Source organism: Lepisma saccharinum, chromosome 2 (genome assembly GCF_977018435.1).
Source record: "Lepisma saccharinum chromosome 2, izLepSacc3.1, whole genome shotgun sequence".
Classification (NCBI taxonomy): domain Eukaryota; kingdom Metazoa; phylum Arthropoda; class Insecta; order Zygentoma; family Lepismatidae; genus Lepisma; species Lepisma saccharinum.
Window position 1 is genome coordinate 111,456,497 of NC_139230.1, and position 24,182 is coordinate 111,480,678.

A 24,182-nucleotide genomic window follows, 5' to 3' on the forward strand; every position below is an offset into this window, starting at 1 on the left:
CATTCCTAAAATTTTCGGCTGTCTCTTTATGATAGTTAAGTGTTTGAATGTGTTTCGAACCCAGTATGCTTAAACAAAAGTATTTTTTTATATCATGAAATTCTCAGACTGCATATACGAAATTTAGTTCTGGCAAAACTAAATCATCACTCAAAACTTTGATTTTCAGTTGATCTATGCAGTTTATTTCTGTTTTAATATCCGGTACTGATGAAATATTCACTTGAGAGAAGAGAGAGAGAGAGAGAGAGAGAGAGAGAGAGAGAGGCATTGATCTCTTCGGCCCTCGAACCGAACTAGCACCACACTGAGGCCCGGAAGTTCTACTGTCGTCAATGTCTTCATTTTCGAATCACTATATCTTATAAAGTAATCAGAGGACGCTGACTGATCTGATCACCAATCGACTGTATGAATTGTCACACTTACCTCTGAAATCTCATTAACCGATTCTTTGTACAGATCAATCGAAAAATTGAATCCGCGTATTTATATCCTAATTATATTGTAGAACGTTCCGCAGATTAAACGATTCGTTAATATTGCCAGTAGTTGACTCCTTCTCTCATTCAAGAACGTACCCTCTCCCGCCTTCCAGAGATTATATATTACAACGAATTGCCCTACGTGTGGCGCTACCTTTGTTGTGCAGCTTCCAAATGCTGACAAGTCTCTACATAGTCCTCAAGTGCGCTGAGACAACACCGAAAGCGCAAGAAAAGTGTACGTGCAATATTATCAACAACAGGGTTATAGAACATTCTCCGTCTTGCCTCGATACTTGTCTATCTCCTTAAATCATCGTCACATTATTCAAAAAGCCAAAAACCTAATTTTATCTAATGTAAAATAAAAAAATCCTGGGGGGCTCGAGCCACCTCAACCCCAGTTTGGATACGTGCTATTAACAATAACAGGGTTATAGAACATTCTCCATCTTGTCTCGATAATTATTTCTCCCAAATTATCATCACATTATTCAAGAAGCCAAAATCCTACTTTTATCTAGTGTAAACAGAAAAAAATCCTGAAGGGGAGCTCAAGCCTCCTGATTCCCACCTTGGATACGTGCTATTGACAATAATAGGGTTATAGAACACTCTCCGTCTTGTCTCGATAATTATTTCTCTCAGATTTATAAATTTATTATCTTCACATTATTCAAGACGCCAAAAATCTAATTTTATCTAGTGAAAATTTAAAAATTTCCTGAGGGGGGGGGGCTCGAGCCACCTCATCCCCACCTTGGCTACGTGCTATTAATAATACGAGGGCCACTATTTATATTTTGAGCCTTGGCAACACTGATTGAAGTTAGGCGCGATTTGACGTTTGCACGGGAATCGTCTGGCATTATTGACCATAACGTACTTCAAATGTTTTGTCAATAGCTTCATTTGTGTTGTTTATGTTGCCTTGGAGATTGCGCGACAACAATAAAATGGAATTAACTCGTGAACATTTTCGTGCGATGATTTTTTACGATTTTCGACGTGGATTATCAAGACAAGAGTGCATCGATCAACTTACTTCCACATTTGTCGATAAAGCCCCATCCTTTGCCACTGTGAAACGCTGGTATAACGAATTTAATCGTGGCCGCCATTCGCTCACCGACGAGATTCGCAAAGGTCGTCCAAAATCAGTTGTTGTTCAAGAAAACATTGATGCTTTGCAAAACCTAATACTGCAAGATCGTCATGTGACATACTGTGAGATTGAGGCAACCATAGGCATTAGTTCCACCAGCATATATAAAATATTACATGATCATTTAGCTGTGAGAAAGGTATGTTCTCGTTGGATTCCACGCAATTTGACAAAAACTCAAAAAGACGCTCGCGTCAATTGGTGCAAACAAATGCTCAATAAATGCAATCGTGGTGCTTCAAAAGACGTATATAAGATTGTAACAGGTGACGAATCATGGATATATGCATATGAGCCCGAACGTAAACAGCAGTCGACTGTATGGGTTTTTCAAGATGAACCCAATCCAACAAAATTTGTTTGCGCTCGAAGCACATCGAAACAAATGGTTGCCTGTTTTTTCTGGAAAACTGCTCATGTGGTAACTGTGCCTTTAGAGGAACGTAGAACGATCAACTCTGAATGGTACACAACAATTTGTTTGCCAGAGGTCTTCGGTCAAATACGGAAAACAAACAAACACCGTCGGATCATTCTTCATCAAGACAATGCCAGCTGTCACACATCTCGTCTAACAACCGACTTTATGAACAGTCAAAAAATCGAATTGATGGGTCATCCGCCGTACAGTCCTGATTTGGCACCCAATGACTTCTTCTTGTTCCCGAATGTCAAGAATAAATTGCGTGGACAACGATTTTCGTCGGCGGAAGACGCCGTTGATGAGTTCAAAAACCATATTATGGAGGTGTCTCAAGAAGATTGGAAAAACTGCTTTGACAAATGGTTCGAACGAATGCAAAAGTGTATTGACCATAAAGGAGAATACTTCGAAAAACAATAAAGCAGTTTTCAATGCCAAATTTCTGTTTTTTCATTGTTAGGCTCAAAATATAAATAGTGACCTTCGTAACATGGGTATAAAACATGCTCCGTCTTGCCTCGATAATTATCTCTCTCCTTACATTATTTTCACATTATTTAAGAAGCCAAAAACCTAATTTTATCTAACGTAAACTGAAACATTTCCTGGGGAGAGGGTCGAGCCTCCTGTGCCCCATCTTGGTTACGTGCTATTATCAATAACAGGGTTACGGAACATTCTCCGTCTTGCCTCGATAAGTATTTCTTTCCTTAAATTATTGTCACATTATTTTATTTCACACCACAAGAAACCAAAAACCTCATTTTATCTAGTATAAACCTAAAACTTTCTGGGGGGGCTCGAGCCCCCTAAGCCCCCCCTCTGGATACGTGCCTGTCAAGAGCCAAAAACCACAGGACTCTTTCAACATTTCTTTTATTTAGCGTGACACATGAAATGTATCTTGTACAGATTGGTGGTGCATATCTATCCGTCTGTAGCTACAGAATATTGCGGAAATCAGGGTCGATAAAACTTTTGTTTCAGTTATTGTTAAACAATTGATTTTAGTTATTAAATGAGCCAAATGATGGTTCAAGAAGGTGAGTAAAATGGTGTTCATAAGCAAACATTCAAGAAACCACACAGAACACGCGTGAAATTAGAAAGATGTATACTAATAACCCTGTTATTTTGCTGTGAATTATACCCTACGTTAGCTTCAATGGTATAACGTTTATTTGTTGATGCAATTATGCTAAATTGTCATTCTTCAGATGTGTGTCGCCAGAATTTTTTTAAGGTGTGGTCAAGACTTTGCCATGAAATTGAACAGTAGAAACATAATAATAATAATGTTGATTTAACAATTATTGATATAAACTAATTATAATAACATACTTTATTATTATTATTATTATTATTATCATTATTATTCAAACATTCAACATGGCGCCTGCCTCTGATCACTGTAGAATTTGCTTCAAAGGAATTTATGGAAAGCAACAGGTATTGGCATGCTGTCTGTGTAATACAAGGTTTCACGTTAAACTGTGTTTGAAACTTCCTAAAAATGAACTTGAATTTTTTATGGTTAACGACATATCTACCTATAAACGTATGAAATTTTTACAACAGCGTAGCGATGAAAAACCAGTGACGCAACGAACCGTTAAGGTGAATCGTGTAGCTGCTCGTCATAGTGCCAATGATAATATGGAAATTAATAGTGATAATAATGAAGAAGTGGAAAATAAATAGTGCTAATAGTGATGAAGATGATATTATTGATCAAGAACATGAACTCCGAGGACAAAAGCCAGGTAAAGACATTATGTCAACATTGATCTGGACAATGCAGAATTTAAGTGATCAGATTCAATCTCTTAAAGCCAAAATGATTGTATTGAAGGAACAGAATGAAGAACTAACGAAAATCGAAGAAAAAAGGATTCAACACAACAATTATGCGCGCGTAATTCAAACGAATCTTCCGAAAGAAAAACAAAACACAATCGGAATACTCTGCAGTACTTCTTGTTTACCTTTATCTACAGCAGCTCACAAAAATCACACAGATAAGGGATCTCATAAGTTTCTAGGTTAATCAGTGCAGTCGATAGAAAACAAGCAGGTTTTAAATACATCTGGTTCCAAAAACACTCGTCAAGCTTCGACCTTGCAAATTGTATACAAACAGGTGAACGTGAAAAAATCAGTGCAAGGTCAGAATCCATCTACTAGGTTAGCAATGCAACGCAATGTTTTCCCTCAGAGAACTCTATTTGTGACTCGATTTCATCCTGAAGTCTCAAATACTGACCTTCAGCAATATATTGCTGAAACTTCTTCCGTAAAGAAAATGGTAGAGTAGAGAAGGGTAAGACTGCGCGTCGGGTAATACTGCGAACCATTTCTTTCAGGTGAAAATCATTCGCCCGAGATAGAAGCTAGCCGTGGATGTTAGTTACAACATGTTGCTAGTTCGTTGTGCTGAGAGAGGAAAGCGAGAAGAATTTTAATGTGTTTGCTATTTATTTTGATACTGAGTTTTTAGTGTTGCCCACGAGACGAGACTTTGGCCTGTCTCGTCTCGTGGAAATGCTGTGAAATGCTGTCTCGTCTCGAAAATATTCGTTTGTCAAAGGGACACATGATCAATCTCGTCCCGTCTCGAATTTTTAAAAGCCTGTCCCGTCTCGTCCCGTGGGCAACACTATGAGTTTTCTTATAATTTCTTCACTTTAAATGTAGAGAATATTACTATGTTGATTCACAGAGACAGCTGTGTTATTGCCGAGTCCATCTGTGTATTCGTTTTCATTGCATTGTGCAATGGCTCGATATCATCACGTGCTTTGTTCCCGATTGCAGCGCTGGGCAAGACTGCGCAATAAATTCCATGTGAACAGATATTTTACAAATCTGCAGTAATTATTAGATATCTATAAATTTCAACCATGCCGTGTATTTAATATGGATGAATCTGTTGCCAGCACAGTTCTTTCCGAAACCTCCAAAGGTGATAAGTGTGAAGGGAAAAGGATCGGTTAAGAAAGTTGTTAGTGAAGAACGTGAACAAACCATCACTGCTGTGTGTCGTATGAGCGCGTCAGGAAGTTTCATTCCTCCTGCACTCACCTTTCAACTGAAGAGAATGAAACTTGATGGAGTACCGCCATCTGCTATTGGTATGATGATGAAAACGAATATCCTTGCTGAAAAAGACGTATCAAGCTGGCAACGTCAAAAGAAAGAGTACAGTTGCCCTGGTTGTGATGAGAAGTACATCGAACTCTCAGCCGAGGATTGGATTCAGTGTGCCACATGTGACGAATGGTGGCACGAAAACTGCACCTCGTATGAAACAGGGACCTTCATTTGTGATTTATGTTAGCGATCCCCCAGTTGAGGACTTGTTTCATTGGACATTCACAATCAACCAAGCCCGACCGGGATTCGAACCCGGGACCCTTGGCGTCGCAGCGCGATGTACTAACCACTCGGCCACAGGGTCGGGCGCTTCTCATATGAAAGAGGAACTTTCTTTAGTGATTTGTGTTCCTTTTTATAGAACCTTCATACGAATGTGACTCTGTTTAGAAAGTGTTAGTACGATGCGCATTCTTACCCGAACGTGATCGCAGTCTTGCCCCGCGTTGCGGGTAACACTGCGCGTTTGCATGGTCATGCTTTTCGTTTGTTTTCTGCTGAAATACTGTTTACTGAGCTTTCGGAAATTTACTGTATGTTGACAAAGGATAGTGCATTCTGTGTTACTTTTTCCGTATGTTACTATAGATTCAAAACTTCAATAAAACATAATGAACAAAAACTGCGCAGTCTTGCTCCATCTTACTCTATGTACAAGGCTGAAAACCAAATACGACTATTACTCATCTTTTGATGTAGCTGTTCCCCAGGATGACTATGATGTATATTATTCGATGAAAATATCTGGTCTAAAGGAGTATTAGTAACAAGGTTTTAAGGCGAATTGAAAAATGACAATATAGTTGCCAAGAGAAACAAAAGTGTATCTGATACAAATAGTAACAGTAAGTCTGGAGAAAACACAACTCCAAAAAACTAAGTGGTTCTTCCGTTAGTAATTATATGATTAAATGTTTTTATCAGAAGGTTAGATGAATAAACACCAAATTTAAAACATTAGAAAACAATATTAATATTGAAACCTATGATATATTTTTTCTTACAGAAAGTTTGTGTAAACAAGATAGAGATTTCTTTATAGATTTAGATCCAATGTACAGGGTGCTAAGAAAACATAGAAATCTTGATTTAAACAAACAAAAATGTGGTGGTGGCTGTTGTCTTTTATTTATTAAAAATAAGATTCAGTTTATGATTTTGGAATCACCTTTTACAGAATTAGATGTAATCTGGGTAAAATTACTATCTAATAATTCTGACCCAACCATAATAGTATTGCATTATTTGCCACCTGATTTTAATTGTGAATGTTTGCAAACTACTTTGATTCGGTAGTTCGAGAGATGTTAATGAAACACAATAAAATAATTTTAGCTGGAGACTTTAATGCTGGTGGAATTGACTGGGCTACTGGAAATATGTATTGGTCTAGGAGTAATTAATATGTTAAAAGGAAGGCTGAAAAAATGGTTGAAATCGCAAGACTTTCAAATCTAATTCAGCACAATGTATCGTATGACCTTTCACTTTCTTTTAATGTTTTAGACCTTCTACTCACTAACAACTCCACTTGTAACATTAGTTTTAATGAACATCCATTATCTATAATTGATAAGTTTAATCCACCGTTCTCATTGTATTTCGAATTGGATAGGTCTAAAAAAGACAATACAGATACAAGGGAAAATAGTATTTATATCTGTCTTAATTTCGCTAGAGGTGATTATGTGAATGTTTATAATGAATTGTTTCATTTACCATATATGGTTGAAATATCTAATGATGTACGGCAATCTGTTATGGAACTGACTAGTAATGTGTATACAATATTAAAGAACAATATTCCCTCCAAAGTTAAGAGAACAAACAATCAACTTCCTTGGATGACAAGGAAATTAAATGGAGTTATCAATAAAAAGAGAAGGTATCACGATAAATTTAAACTTACAAATAAGTGTGAATATTACAATACTTATTCCCAATTATGGAAAGATGTTAAAAAGGAATATTCTAATGTAAAGGAGCAGTACTATTCTTTCTTAGAAAACAATGTTAATGGTGACAAGAATGCATTTTGGTTTCACTTTAATAGAAAGAAGAGAGAACATATTATCACTGAAATTATTTATGATAATGATGTATTGTTCAATTAATATGATATTGTTAATGCTTTTAGTGAGATTTTTCACAAAATCTTTCTCAAAACGAAGTCATGTAAATGTTAAAAATATTAATCTTCATTCATACACCAACTTAATTGAGGTACCTGTTATCTTGGAAAAGGATGTACGTGATACAATTAAGAAACTAAAAAGCAGGGCTTCAATAGGTCCTGATGGCATACTGGGGGCTCTGTCCGCGATTGAAGTTAGTTATTTGAGGTCTTGTCGCAGGATATTGAACGAGATTTTTTGCTTTGAAAGTTAAGGAGAGAAACGGACGAGGATCGAACCGATGATCTTGCGAAACAGAAAAGGGGAAGTTACAAGAATGTCCCTTGGTAACTCGAGTAGGTCCAGCCCGACCGCGTCAGAACTTTCTGTTGTTGAGGAACAGAGGTGCGTTCCAAGAGTGACAATGGAGGAAATTCGTTTGCCGCTTCCGACATTTGAGGGAAATGTAGGGAAGGAAGATGCTTTTTCGTATCTGGATAGGATTCAAAATTACGCGAGAACGCTGAAAATTGCTGAAGATGATCTTCTGAAGCAGTTTATTCCTCTTTCGTTGAGAAATGAAGCGAGGGAGTGGTTTTTGTTCACGGAACCGTTCGGTGATTCTTCACAATTCAGGCATAAATTCTTGCAGGCTTTTCATTAATTGGATTATCAGAGAGAAGCAAAGTTATTTTTATCGCAGAGGTTTCAACTTGCTAACGAGGGATTGGCGGAATACGTTCGCAAAGTTGACAGGCATTTTAGTAGGATAAAGAATTCGACTTCTGCACAGGAGAGAATTGACTTTGTGAAATCGCACTGCAATCCGGTATTTAGGGATTATTTGTACAACAAGACATTCACTTCTATGAGAGAGATGAGCGAATACGCGCTGGAATTGCAAGCGGAGTTTTTGGAAAGGCAGAGATTCAAGTCTTTCGCTTCTGAAGACGAAATTCGTAACTGGGCTTTGAGAAAGTCAGTTAACCAGGAATGCGAAGAGGAGGGGGGAAGAAAGAAATCTGATATTTTCTTGGACCCTGTGAATATTGGTTTTGACCGCCCGAAAGTCGAGCGCTTGAGGGCTGAACATGTGGTTTCACGCCCTCCACCCTCGCGGCTTGCGGTGAGCGATGAAAACAAACAGAACCGCTTTTCGAAGGAAGATTGCCAGAGAAATAAATTATGCTACACTTGTGGACAGAAAGGTTGCAGAGCTTCAAATCACAAATCAAATCAAAATAAGATAAATGAACGTGGGAAAGAAGTAACAAAAAACGCGTAGAGTCGCCACGAATTTGTCAAGTTCGTGGCGTGGAAACTGCAAATTTTACACAGAAGGAAAATTTTTCACTTCACAATGTAAATGTAAAAGACGTAAGGGAACCTATCGTTTTATGCAACGTGGCTAATGTAGAAGTACACGCATGTATTGATACCGGCGTCGACCAATAACTTTGTGTCTATGGAGGTCTTCGAGAAGATGAAGACAAATGGAGTGAAATTGAAGGGTTGTAAAACTAAAGTAATACTTGCGGAAGGAAATGTGGAATCTTTGGGGAGTGCTTACGTGAATATTAAGTTTCACGGACACAAGACTCGGGATCAGATATTTGTGTTATCTAATGCTAATCATGAAATGTTAATGGGAAGGACATTAATGGCTAAGCTGGGACTTGTACCAATGATTCATCGCAACGGGTGGGCAATTGAGCCTGATCTTTCGAAAATCGTGCCTTTTGATTCGCTGCCGACACGTGACAGCGTTGATGCTGTTGGTTCAAAGGGACCGGGTTCGACCACGGATGGAGTCGAAGGAGTCCGAGAGAACGTTTCTGCTTGCGGAGCGGAGACACGTAGCAGCGACATCAAAGGGTAGGGGGTTGACGAAGAGAGAAGGATTGCCATGCTGATGGAGGGTACCGATATCTCAGAGGAAAACAAGCCGAAATTGATTGCCATACTGAGAAGGCATATTGATGTTTTTCAAGATAAACCGGGATTAGCAAAGGATTACGAGGTTCGTTTGGATGTGAATAACGAGAAGCCGTTCCGAGCGAAACCTAGGCCACTTTCTGAGCAAAAGAGGAAATTAATGAATCAGGCTGTTGATCAGATGCTTAAAGACGGGATCATTGAAAGGGGTGATACAGATTATCTTTCGCCGCCTATCCTTCATGTGAAGAGAGATAACACATGTAAAGTGATCATCGACAGCAAAGGCTTGAATAAGAGATTGGAGGCTAGACGTAGAGAAATACCTGATATTAGGTCGACAATATGTAAGCTTTCTGGGGGAACTATATTTACAGTTCTTGATATTCCGTTTGCATTTGCAAATATGCAGATTTCTGAAGATACAAGAAAATATGCAGGTTTCTTGACAGAAATGGGAACGTTTAGATACAAAAGGTTATTTTATGGCTGTCGTAGTGGACCTTTTCACCTTGCGGAACTGATGCAGAAGACGCTAGGAGAGCATTATCAAACTGATGCAATATGTTATTATGATGACGTAGTGATTGCGAACGCTACCGAGGAAGAACAGCTGAGTGTGTTGGACTCTGTACTGGGAAAGATGAAAGACAAAGGACTGACAATTAGTTACCGAAAGTCGCGTCTCTTCAGAAAGAAAATTGATTTTCTTGGGTTTACAATTTCAGAAAATACGATATCTTGTGCGGAAAGTAAGAGGAAACAAGCGGAGCAATTGCAGCGTCCGCCGAGAAATATCAAGCAAGTTAGGAGACTAGTAGGCTTCTTAAATTTTCTGTCAGATTTCATAAAGGACCAAGCAAAAATATCCAAACCGATCACGGACTTGTTACAAGGAAATAGGAAATTTTCTTGGGGAAAAGAACAAGAAGAGAGTTTGCAGAAAATGAAGCATGCAATTGTAAATAGTCCTGATCTCAAGATTCCTGACGTTTCGAAACCGTTTCACTTGTTTGTAGACTGCTCTGACATAGCGCTTGGCTATATCGTCGCTCAGGAGGACGATAAAACCAGAAAATTGCAGACTGTTGCATTTGGGAGTAAGAAGCTGTCTGACACTCAGCGTTCTTATTCTGTGACAGCGAAAGAGTTATTTGCGTTGACCATGGGTCTGGAGAAATTTGAATATTACTTTCTGCAAGCACCGGAAGTGATAGCTTACACTGACCATTCTGCGCTCGTGGACATCTTGAAATCTTCTCAGATTCCGAGCCACATAAACAGAATGATAAACAGGGTGACCAGGTTTCCAGTTACAGTAAAATACATTGCCGGTAGGAATAACACAGCTGTTGACTACTTGTCGAGGATCGAAGCGGGATTTTCTGAGAGGGAGAATTACATTGGATCTTCGGATGCAGAAGAGAATTATCCGATAGAGGACATCAAGCCTGAAGGATATTTCAGATTAGAGATGCCTGATGGGACGATAATGGAACATCATGATATTCCTAAAGTCGAAGGCAAAGTGTGTCAGAAATTCGACCGGAAACAGAAAAGGAAAACGGAAGCGATGTTTACAGATGCAGCTGGCAACACTGTAAATGGAAGACAGACGGCGGGACAGAACGAAACTTCGCCGCCCGTAGATCTTAACGATAAAGAAATGTGGAAAGGAGAACAACAGAGTGATCCTTATTTGTCGAAATTAATTGGATGTTTAAATGGAGAAGAAGTTGAAATAAAGGATGCTCGAGAGAAGAGAAAATTTGACTTTTATCTGCAACATTCCTGTCTCGACGATGATGAACTGCTTTACCGTTTCGTTGACGAAAACACTGGACTTTATCCACCGTTTAGCTCCAGATTGAAGCTTTGGGTACCAGAGAAGTTGAAGAGTGAAGTACTTAAATCTTCGCATGATGATTTATTTACTGCGCACTTAGGACATGGAAAGACATTGTTTAAGGTCCTAGAGAATTATACTTGGGATGGAGTAGTCAAAGATGTCAGTAACTATTGCAAAAGTTGTATCACTTGTCTTCAGTATAATCCTGACAACAGCAGAAAGATGGGATTTATGAACTCGAGAAAATCTACTGCGCCTGGATACAAAGTGTTTCTGGACATTTTTGGACCACTGCCTACAAGTACGAAGGGGAGATACAAGTACTGTTTAGTCATTCAAGATGAGTTCTCAAGGCACATTATTTTGACACCGCTTAGAACTACGACAGCGAGGACGATCTCGCAAGCATTCTTGAAGTACTGTTTTCAGTCAGGGTTCCCGAAATACGTTGTCAGTGACAACCAGAGTGTATTTCGAAGCAAACTGTATTCACAAACGTTGCGTTCTGTGAATTGCAAGCCTGTCTATATTATGCCATATAGACCGAAGGGAAATAAATCAGAAGCAGCTATTAAGATAATCAAGCAAGCACTTGGAAAGTTTTGCAGAGAACACTCATCGTGGGCTGAAAATTTGGACGCGATAAGTTTTGCCATCAATAATGCAACGAATTCGATGACTGGATTCTTGTTCTTTGGACGTGATTTGTACACGCCGCATGACACTCGGAAAATGAAGCTTCAGAGGGAAGGTGGAACTGGGGAGGACGTCACGGCGGAGAGACAGATGGATTACGTCATACAGTTAAAGGAAAGAATGGGCGTGGCTTTCGAATTTGCAAGAGAAACAGAAGAAAAGACGAGGCAAAAAGCGTCAAAGGCCTACAATAAGGGCAGAAGAAGGGTTAATCTTCGTGTCGGAGATCGAGTACTGCTTCAAGAGCATAGGATTTCGTCTGCTTTTAACAAGCAAACTGCGTGCTTTTTCCCGAAATTCAAAGGGATCTACAGAATTCTGAATTTCACTACTCCAAATAATGTTGTTTTGGAAAAGGAGGGTGAGGGGAAGAGAGTTCTGGCTAACGTTGACCAGCTGAAGGTCGTTCCGAGAAGAAATTTGAGAAGTGTGATGGAAAGCACTCGTCCCTAAATTCTACCCTGAGAATCCATCTCAAGGGGAGGGGGTAGAAGGGCTGTGAAAAATGTTGGAAAGGAAGCCGAGTGAACGCCTGCTAGTTTGTACAGTAGTAATTAAATTCCTGATTTATTGTCGCTACACATTAGAGTCCTGGTAAATTTATTTCATGTGAATATAAGATTTTAATTACGGACTGTTGGATTTTATGTTATGTAAACCTTTTACCGATAAAAGTAGATGAATATTCTCCACACGAGGAAATGAGATTTTCATCCCTAAGAGAATGCTGAAGGATGGCAGTTCGATGCCCGGAAAAGGAAGGGAAAGTTTCCTTATAGATGAAAAATGGAAAAGCCATATTAAAATCGGGTCGTGTGATCGAACGATAAAACTTCTTGAAAGCATTTGAAGCTGAAATTCGGCAGAAGTCGAACCGAGTACCGCGGATGTCCCAGACGCAAGGACTAGGGGACTAAGGAACAGGAGGTTCTTCGGACGGACCGAGGAGAGGCTGAGTCGACCATAGAGCGGGAGCTGGACATGTTCGTTGGAAGGTGGAGGAGCTGAATTCGTCTGCACCTGGGAGCAGTCCTGATGACCAGATGGCTGAGATGTCCAGGAGGTTCCAGGATTCCTGAGGAAGTACCGTGTGGAAATAGGACATTTAGTGCAGTGAAATCGAGACTCTTCTTTTGAGAGAGACGGTTGTGACGTGTAGTGAAAATAACTTTTTCAGTGAATTTTTTCTTCTTTTCAGATACAGTGCTTAACTTTTCTCAGTGACTTTAAGACAATTCACACAGACTGAAATTTAAATTTCAGATTGAATTGTAACGCTGGGGAGGGGGAATCTGTTACCCTGCCCCCATGTCAGGGCAACAGTGTTTTTTTCCTTATTGAAATATTTATTAATATGTTAATTAATTGGGTAATCAAGTGTATAAACATATATATATGTCTGATTAGTGTAAATCAATTTATTATGCATTTTTAGGTTCGTATTGTTCCATGAATAAATACCATGTAGCTATCTGTTCTTTCTTCGTGTTTCGAACGTTCGAGGAAAAGGCGGGCTGGTTAGCTGTTAAAGATTAAAAATTTTGAAAGAAGGGCCGTTGGCAACAGACGCCAACAAAACGTATATAAACTCCCAGATGAGAGTGGGGGAAGTTGGCTGTTGGAACTGAGACTTGGAAGGGAGAGGCTGTTTTTGCTTCGGTCAGCTAGGACCGGAGGACAGGTCTCCCGAAACGGATGCTGTAAGAGATTGGATTGCCGGGCAAGCTAGTGCCTTGGTGTCCAATTTACAGGTAAAAAGGTAGTTTGTACTGGATGTTATTTTGAAGTAATTACGGTGCGCCGGGCAGCCTAGTGCCTTGTCACCGTGGAGGTTGAGAAATGTACACGTCGGGCGACCTCTCGCCTGTTAAGACGTTTCTTGGGGTAACGCGAGTCTACCTTGTGACAAGCGTACTCCAAATGTAATTCATGAAACGTAAAGCATCCAGGTACAAACAATAGAGATTCCAACATCAAAATGAGAGTTTTGGTCCGATAATTAGAGAAATGAACGTTCGAATACGACTTGTATATACTTCAACTTTTACGTTAATTAAACTATAGAAAATATCCAAAATTTCCGTTTTTAATTTCACAGATGCTGGACAAGGTAGTTTATCCCCTATAGCAATAAGGTTACGCAAAGGTTATCCGTTGTCTCTTGTAGTTAATTATATAATTATGTTGACTTGTAGCAACCCACGTGCATTGTCGTACAAAGAAAGATACCCCTAGACAAATCTGAGCCGAGTACGAAGTGCACCGAACCTCGAGTGCAGAGGTAAAGTGTGGGGGACCAGGCTAGTAACAATACTTAATTTTATTTTGAAAGCAAACAAAGATGTTTTTGTACCATTATTAACTAAAATTTACAATATATCATTTACTTCTGGAATATTTCCAGATATCTGGAAAAATGTGTTTATTGTACCTGTAACTAAAAACAAAGATGGGAAAGTCAATGATATTAATAATTATAGACTAATTACTATATTAAATGCCATGGCAGAGGTTTTTGAACACATAATTGCTGATTATTTGTCTTTCTCTTTTCAACAATATATTGATGGAAATCAGCATGTTTATTTTTTTAGAAAAAGGCTAACTATTACCAATTTATTGGTTTTAATAGACTCACTTAAATCTAACATTAGGAAGCAATCCCAGACTGATATTTTATTTATTGACTTGGCTAAAGCCTTTGGAATAACGTTTCACAGCGTAGGAGCATGGCAGGCCGCACAAACCTGCGTTCGATTGGTGAAATCCTGAAGCGACACGTGTTACGGGTCGCGTGTCGCTTCGATGGGAAATCTCCCTTAGTCTATACTAAGCAAGCTTTCACTGTGAATTCACTACCAACACACAGAGGCGACACAATGCACGCTATTAAAAAACGGCCCAGTCCGAACGACACGCAAGCGACAAAGCAACACGTGCCGCTTGCCGGTCTAGTCGTTGCCGTTCATTTCCAAGCGACACAATTGTTGCTGTCGCATGTCGCTTATTACTCCTATGACTTCAGGCAATTTTATGTTCGTTACGTCAAAGCAGAGTATCTAATTGCACTAGCTTTTTACTAGGTTTTTAGAGCCGCGGTGGTGTATTCGTTAGGGCGTCTGACTGCCAGGCGGGCGGGAGACCCGGGTTCGAATCCCGGAGTGGGTGAATAAAGGTCGGAATTATTCCGCATTGTCCCCGCATAAAGCAGCTCCGGGGCTCAACAGTCTCATATCAATGGGTGCATGGGGTCAATCCTGGAAAGCAAAAGCGGCCGGAGTGTGATGCTGATCACTTCGCCTCCAAAATAATCTTTCCCCCACATCCCGTAAATATGCCTTCATGGCACTGTGTTATATGCACTTTGAACTTTACCTTTACCTAGGTTTTTAGTACAAAATCTTTGGAGTTTGCAACCAGCACTCGAGGCTGATGTGGATTTTGAGAAGAGGGTCGCAAATGAAAGAAGGGTCTGTTTGGGTGAGAAATATTATGACTAGAGCCCGGAAGTTCAGGCATTTATTTTCGTTAAAATAGGCAGGCAAAAAGGCATTTATAATGTGGAAAATAGGCACTAAAATAAAAAAAGCAAAATAAACCGAAAAAAGGCACATTTGGAAGTCGCTTACTTTTATCTCTAATTTCTGGCAAAATGTTAAAATCTAAATTGGGAAGAGCATTTCAATTTTCTCCGTCTTCATTGCACATAACTACAAGGTGCTTTTTAAGTTCTCAACATTCATTGATAGTCGTCTGTCAGAGAGAATGTTTTTCATAATAGAAAATTATCTTTCTACTTCGACAGAAGTTATTGGAGCATACATAAAACAAGCTAATGTAGCTGGACTCATTTCGGTAACAGCATTTTCACCTTTTAGAATATCACATATTGTTTTCAATTGTTTCAGGTCCTCATTTGCACTCACTACCCGTTTGCACTTTTCCGCAACAGCTGACCCCTTTTCTCCTGGCACTTCCATCATCTGCTGCATAGATTCCTCGAACATTTTCATGGATGCTATAATTGTAATTGTCTCTGGCAATGCACCATAATGTGCAAAAATAAATTTGAATAGCACAGGTTTTTTTTTCACTTCACGAATTGAAGCCGCTTCATTTTCTGGAAGAGCATCGATCATCTCACTGATTTTTTCAAGGTTGTTAGCATAATATATAGCTGCTGATATCCAGGTTCCCCATCTCGTCAAGACTGGTTGCTGAGGTAAACTAAGCTCAATCGCAACTTCCTGAAATTTTCGGGTTCGAGAGGGAGATTTCAGAAATATCTTCTTTTTGTTCGAAATCAACCTGTCCACTTCAGCAGTCAATCATGCACAAGAAATGTTAACCGAAAGGCAATATCCTAACTCAGCATGAAATACTTTTTCTCACACTTTTCTCCTTCAGCAATGTTGAAACATGCGTGAGTTCAATATTACTTAAATAAGGCGAAAATTATTCACATAATAAACGGAAGAAAAATAAATGCCAACAACATTTTTTGGGAGAAAAATAATTTATATACACATTTTTTAAAATAAATTGTCAAATTTCATTGAAAAGGGCAAAAAAAGGCATTATAATTAAAAATAGGCAGTGGGGTCCCAAATAGGCAAAATAGGCAAAATGAAAAGGCTTCCAAAACATTCGAAAGAACATAAGAAACGTATATCCGGAAAAATTTTATCAATATATGCAGTAGATAAAAAGAGGCATTTTGCCAAACTTCCGGGCTCTAGTTATGACGATTGTCGCCAGTATGGCTGGAACAGGGCCGTAGGAAACAATGGCAGTGACTACCTACGGATCGTTTTGCGTAAGGATGAATGGAAGAGAGCTCTTGGGGTAGCAGATAGTTTCCAGATTTAAGGTATTCTGAGGAAATGTCAATAGAAAGATACAGGGATTTTGCAAGTTTAGATAGCTGGGACACGAGGCTAAAGTCTCAGCAAATTTGTTACGGACAACGTGTGACGAATTAGAATTTTTCGAGGGGAATCTTAGAGATCTTTATTCATGTAAAGAAGCTGTTTTGGGTTTCCAAAGAAAGTGCTTTATTCCGAATAAATAAATAAATATTTGCAATAATTTAGTTATTTTGTTTATATTTTTTCGAGACTTTCGAGACGAGACGAGACTTTTCAGGACCCGTCTCGTCCCGTCTCGTGTCTCGTCTCGAAAACTAGACGAGACAGGTGGTCAGTCTCGTCCCGTCTCGAATTTTAAAAAGTCTGTCCTGTCCCGTCTCGTCTCGTGGGCAACACTACCCCCATTGGACACGTCAATCACATCAATGCAATTACAAGGGTTCGTTCTAGGTTTAATTTGTGGTCAGATGAATTAATCGGGACTGAACCTTCAAGCATAATCCATCCTAGAATGTACCTCCACCAGGAAAAGAACCCAGGGCCCTTCGATTATAAGGGGATAGTTTTAGCAGATTTTCCGTCGTCGCATTGTAATCAAGGTATCCAGGGTTCGATGCTTGCTGGAGGCACATAGTGGGTCGTATCTACGTAAAACTGTAGGTCCTGTCCCAATTAACCTATCTGTGCATGAAAGTGGACTTAAAACTCAATCAATTAATTATTAGTACAGGTGTGAAATAATATAAGTTCTATTGCATTTGCATGAAAAATGATTACTGAAAGAAAGAGACAGACCTTCTTTTAAGTATCTGGAGAGAACGGCTCGATCATTTTTTGTTCTTATTTTTCATAATACTTAGTCAACCTCCCGCTAAATTGGCTAATGTATACAATATGCCTGGGACTTTTCGCAGCACATCGCCTCGTATGAAAGTCGTATACGAAGTCGTTGCATTTGCGTACCTGTTGTTTCTTGGCGTTTTTCTCCTCCCCTCGCTTCGCTGCTAATTTTGTAAACTGTTTTGAACGAAATTCCAGTCACTTTAGCGGTTTCGCTTGCAGTCCAACTAACACTTTTACACGATTTTCTGCTTCAACTATTCAATAATATTTATTACAATTTGTCTGTCTTTACTGGTAAGACTCTGGACACCCTACCACATATTGCCATTTTACTGTTGTAGAACAATTATAATAATAAATTCTTTCAAGAACTACCCAAAATGAGAATGCACACACATAAACAATGAACCACTTGAACCCCAACGGAAACCTATTCACGAACTTTTGCTTGAACATTCCCCGCTCTCTTCTTCTTCCCAACACGTGTTTGCAGCAAATGGCAACAGTCGGACGGCTGTTATTTTTAACTCCCCAAATCGCGGTAAACACAAGAAAGGAAAACGTCCTTTTTGGATGGTCTGAATTGCAAAAGAAGGTGTAGCCCATCAAAACCTTACATTTCCTCTGTTTTTTGCATATTTATTATTTTATCTTCGAATGTTAACGACTTTTGTTTCTGACAGAAACACACTTATTCAGGTGGTGGTGATCTCAAAAGTAAAAGCCCATAACGACCAATACTGAACTCTTTAAGTTGGGCTCCCCAATAACAGCTGAGTCACACCGTTTAATTTTAGTCCTTCGTTAGTTTCTTTTACCTTCCTAACAGCGTATTCTAAAACAAAATTAAAGAGCAATGGAGATAATGCATCTCCTTGTTTTAACCCATCATGAATTGTAAATTTGTCAGACACATTAATATCCACACGAATTTTACTTTCTGTTTCACTGGTGCATACTTTTATCATATTAACAAACTTTTTAGGTATTCCAAACTCGACTAATATACCATGGCCTCATATTGCTGATTCTTGACATATCTTTTTACAGTGCAGAGTTGTCAGCTCTACGTCTAACCCCCGATATGGATGGAGGACCGCATTCTCTGTTAAGATTGATGAAACAATTTCCTCTAGAAAAAAAACAATATTTTGTGAAGTACCTCAAGGATCGCTACTTGGCCCAATTCTATTTGCTGTTTTTATGAATGATGTCACTTTATGTTTTATATCTAGCACATGTTTACTATATGCAGATGATATAAAAAGATTTTAAGAGTATCTTAACAATGATGATGTCGTTTAACTTCAGGTTGATCTCGATAGAATGACATATTGGTGCAAGATTAATGAAATGCAAATTAACTTGAAAAAGTGTAAAGTTTTAAGATGTACTAATAAAGTTCATTACATAATCTCCAACTATTATATTTATCAAAATAAAATCCAATTCTGCGACAACCATAAAAACTTAGGAATGTTAATAGACTCCTCTCTCATATTTGATGAGCACATTTCAGAAATTTGCGAAAGAGCAAAGAAGATGCTTGGTTATATATTTTATTCATGGAAAGTTTTTTTAAAAAGAAGATACCTTAATATACTTGTATAAAACGATAGTTCGTCCTATTCTTGAATATGGTAATGAATTATGGTTTCTGAGAGCCACCAGTCACTTTCAAAAAGTTGAATCAGTTCAAAACCTTTTATCGAGATGCACAAAGTTTTTTTTAAAAAAATACTATGAACAACATTACTCTGAATGGTTAACACAGTTGAATATGTTTACCTTAGAAGAAAGAAGGAAAATGAAAAGGATAAATTTTGTACAGAAGATCTTAACTTTCCAAATAGACAGTGAATATTTTTTTAACAATATATCTTATAAAATTCCCAGAGGTATATCTCAATTCTTACATGTCTAAATAATGCCAGAAGTTTAGTAGCTGAACTTGTTGAAACCTACAATTTGAATTTATGATGATGTTTAAGATTGTAGGATCCACTGTATTTTTTTATAATTCAATTAAGTATTCAATTTTGTAATTTTGTATGCTCAATTTGACATAGTGATGTACCTGGTTGTCAAATCGTCCTCATCACTTAAATAAATATTATTATTATTATCGCCAGGGGGTCAATGATTCAATGAGAGTGTTGGCGGTGCTGTGATCAATACATCTCTACCTACGGCTTGTGTTGGGAATGTATTATAGACTTGCATGCAAATACATAGCATGGTGTTACGCACACGAGATTACTTTTAATTGTATTCATCATTCTTTCCGTTAATTCCTGCCATCAACTGTTCATTTTCATCTATCGGTTAGACCATATACCTGATGTGTATGTGTAGTCAACACTGTAGTGAAGATATTAGATAATAAACATATAATTTATATCTCTGTTTTAGATATTTTTCGGGATGTTATGCCTCTCCAGGTAAATTTACACGATTAGGAAAAATCATGAACTATTATGAGGACGCTCTTACATCCGGCGCGGGGAATGTCTTTATACCAGTGACCCTCTGTTGTCGTTTACCACGAAGGCACCCGCGATCAAACAGCCAATTAGACCCACCGCTAGGCAAGAAACAAGAACATTACACTCTCTCTTCCCTTAAGCAGCCAGCAGGAAAACAGGATTTTGTCAAAATAACCGTTCTGCGCTGTGATTGCATACCGGTTAGTACGCCGTCCTAATAATAATGAAATAGATCATGGAATGAGAACCCATCCATGCCTTACCCGCGATTCGAACCTAGAACGCTTTCTGTCATAAAATGTACCCAAATTGCAACTTTCTCGTGTGAGTTTTTCTAAACTAACAATTGCAATTTATGTTTAGTTACAATAGTTCTTACAATAAACGCGATGTATTATGGGCATCGCAACATGCTTTGAAAGCATATGGCTGATGTGGAGGTAGGGCCCCACACTTTCACATTCTCCACCATCTGTGGAAGTAATGTGATCAGCACTACTCTCCGGCCTTCTTTATTCCCCAGGGTTGCCCACAGGTACCCGTTGGTGAACACCAGAGCCCCTCCATGCAGGGATATTGCTGGAAAACTTCCCCCGGAGATCACCCACTCCGGGAATTGAATCCGTGTCTTCCGCATGTCAGTCATGCATCCTACCGACTGGGCAACCGCGGCTCTCTATTACCATTATTATTATTGTTAATGTATTAATTGTATTGTGGTTACATTCAAAGCCATAATTTTAGTGCTAACATTCCAGTTGCATGGACTTGACGCTTCACATTAACCATGACAAATAATTTGTGTAAACAGATTGCTCAAATATTCCAACAATAGTTACGATATAGATAACAATATTAAAGTACAAGTAACAAATAATATAAATTTTAAAGTGTTTTGTAAGAATAAAAATATAGCTACAAATATCAAATAACAAAACGTTACAGAGAGAAAAGAGAGGTTGTAAATGAAATTGACAAGGACGTAATAAAAAAACAAGTAAGCAAAAGATAATTCAAATGAGAGAAGAGGAAAAGTTAACAACAGATTTATTTTAGAGGATCTGAGAACGCAGAAGACTGGTAGTTCGGGAGGCTTGGTGAACAGCAGAACGCGTGTGTAGTATCAGTACATGTTTTAATAATAGCAGAAATAACATTTCATTTTAGCTGCCAGGTAAGCAGGGTCCCCACCGTACCAGCCCTTGTCAGGCTCAGGAAGTTCCGGATCATTACGTGTGCGTTATGTTGTGGTTTCGGTGTTTACGTTCATTCATGGATGTTTGTTAGTGTCCATTCATCAATTTCATCATATCATCACTCGTCCACATCTTCGCAAATTAGCCAAAAGTGGCACAAAAAGCGAAGTAAAATAAAGCAAGTCAAACAATCAATCTTCTAACTAATGTCATGTGATCATTTTCGAATAATTCTTAAGGAGATGTGCTTAATCGTTTTCGGCCTCTTCAAGTACTTATGTTTGCAAGAAAGAGAAGGATATTCGAAATGAGCTCGTGTCAATGTCAGATAATGGAATCCACTAAGTTCATCGTCAAGGAATTGACTGACTGAGTGAAATATGCGTAGGGTAGCTCTTATTTTGGGATACATTCGCCAATTTAAACAATTAAAACCCAAGATTTGGACTAATATTTCTGTAGGTATTTTGGTTTATCAACTAATGAAACGCACTTACTATTAAGAGTAAATTAGGAAGTGTCACTTTCAAGTTGATGTTTTCTCTGAGGAACAATTGATTTCGTTTTTCAATTATTGAGCTTATTGTTAAAGTACCACGAATGAAGGTGGGAAAAAACCTTGATGAAAGTTAAGTCGGAGAAAGAAAAACTTCATGCCTTTTCACTGTTTTATTGTATTTATATAGTGTGTGTCCGGACCCACCGAGAATCACTCTATTAGAAGAATTCCAGCTTCCGTGGCACCAAAGTTCTCTGTTCCCCTCCCCCTTTATTTTCCTTCTCTGTGGTTCAGACTAATTTACATATAAACATGATTTCATACAGAAGATTCAAAACAACAATACATACAATGTGTGATTAATTTATTCTGAGACCACATAGGTATAACACAACGAGGTTAACGAATAAAATGCATGAGCCATAATAACAAGTAATTTGATGGAGAAAGAAGTGAGATTGTCCAATTACATAGGAGAAGTTGTTTGGAACTTTCGTCGACTTGAAAATACTGTACTTTATTTTTAAAGACAATAATAATATTGTTTAATAACGGTAATATGTGCTAAATTTCTAAGTGAGAGTATTAGGAGGTTCAACTGCCCCCTCCTCCGTGCGCAAGCCTATGGAATGGATTGTGTGAAATTACGATTTTATTTGTTCGTTCAGGTTTTTGAAGTTATTTATGGTAAACAAGGAGGCAATCATCTGCAGATAAATTAATTGAAAGGCATTCGTTTATCAAAGTTAAATCATTGATATACATGTTGATATATCTATGGTCAATGATAGACACTTGAGGGAAGGAAAGACAGAGGAGAGGGAATTGTCTGCATTACAAGAGAAAGCTACTTAGCTTTTAAGAAAGCTACTTAGTATTGCGGTATACATTCAGTAGTTGTTAGCACACCGCACTACGAGGTACCGGCATGGGTGTTCTTTGAGACTAAGTAGATCTGAAAGAATGTATATCTTAATGCGCTGCAATGTATGAAATAGCATACGTAAACAACAATATTATGAAAAGAAAAAAAATAAAGTCCCGCTAAGAAGGCAAAGAGTGTTCTTGTTTGAACTTTGGAATATATAGCGTGAATATCTCCAATTCTGCGAAATAGGTCTGGATGATGGTCTTCCAAAATATTTGACGAGATACCAATTCAATAGCCGTTTACTAGAATCTTAAACACATTTATGTGCGCACACCTTATAATTGGTGGCGCCACGCACTTTATGTGTGTACAATAAAATACTGATCATGCAAATATTTTATACTATGCGTCAGCCTTATTTCACTTATATTTCCAACACAGTAAAAATACACGTTACATAAAATTTAAAATCATGATAAGAAATAAATATTGTAATTACAACTAGAATTCCCTCCCTGTTTCCCCCTTCCTGAAAATAAATATATACGGTCATAACCTGTATACACACCTATGCTTAAACGTAACTTTAAGTCTCTCTGATAGTTTGGTCCCTATAACTTTATAATCACACTGTCTCAGGATGGGTTTTAAAATTGCACAAATTTTTGTGGCCCCTATCTTACTAGAACTGAAGGTCCGATCCCTAACCCGATTATCTGCAACGATTAAAGTTCACTTCAAAACACTGTCTCAACATAATCTCAACGACGTAAATGTCCTTTGACCACAAACGAAAAATAACAGCAATTAGCCAGTAAACCGATTTCACTAATATACATACTTCGAGTTATCTTATGCTGAAAGTAAAATTGATAATTCTATTGTTTCCAGGCATTGTTTGAATTACGAATGGCAAAAAATAAAACGACTAGAGATCTGTTAGATATTCTGTGATTGCATCGGCACAACGAACAAATATTCTGTATAGTTAGGGACGAACAATTGGAAGGTTTTTATATCCAGCTGATTTCTCTTAAGATATTAGTAGAACGCTTATTGTGGCGATACATTTAATTTCTATAGGAAATAATTTAGAAAGTTACCTTTGATAAGTACAAGAAGGCCAAATGCCACGAACGTCAGCAGACGGATCCACATCGTGAACTTCGGAAGGCAAGCCACGCTCTCCACTAATTTCTCGCTCCCATTCTGTAAGTCTCCTTGTGTCGCCTCCCACGTCGCCTGCCAGCCTCAACTCGGTAAATATTTACTTCCTCTCGTATCAGAGTAGCTACGGAGTTGAGACCTTCTTCCTACTTTATTTCCAAGACTCTTTTTCTTTTTCCACACAATAGCTCCTTCCAGACGTATCCCCTCCCCCTCCTACAATTTCTTACCTATATGAGCGGTACTTATGACGCTATGACAATGGTTACATATACGAATTTTCGCAGTCGCAATATCCACAAAAAATAAACAACACAATAGATAACATTTTTTTTATTTACAACTGCTTAAAACTTCAAAGTAAAGCTCATGTTAAGCTGATTAAACAATCTACTGAAATAAGGACGGCGAATCTGCATTAAAACATGCAC

General features: G+C 38.3%; 1 protein-coding gene across 4 annotated transcripts in view; it reads right to left on the minus strand.

The window, feature by feature from the left end:
* The window catches only part of LOC145984114 (uncharacterized), a 677,559-nt gene extending 653,770 nt beyond the window's left edge, over window positions 1–23,789 (minus strand). For all 4 annotated transcript variants that reach the window (XM_083117547.1, XM_083117546.1, XM_083117548.1 and 1 more), the window contains exon 1: window positions 23,688–23,789. In XM_083117547.1, the coding sequence (XP_082973673.1) occupies window positions 23,688–23,742 (55 nt within the window). In that variant the 5' untranslated portion in view covers window positions 23,743–23,789. The remainder of the gene's footprint in view (window positions 1–23,687) is intronic.
* Window positions 23,790–24,182: the final 393 nt, after the last annotated feature.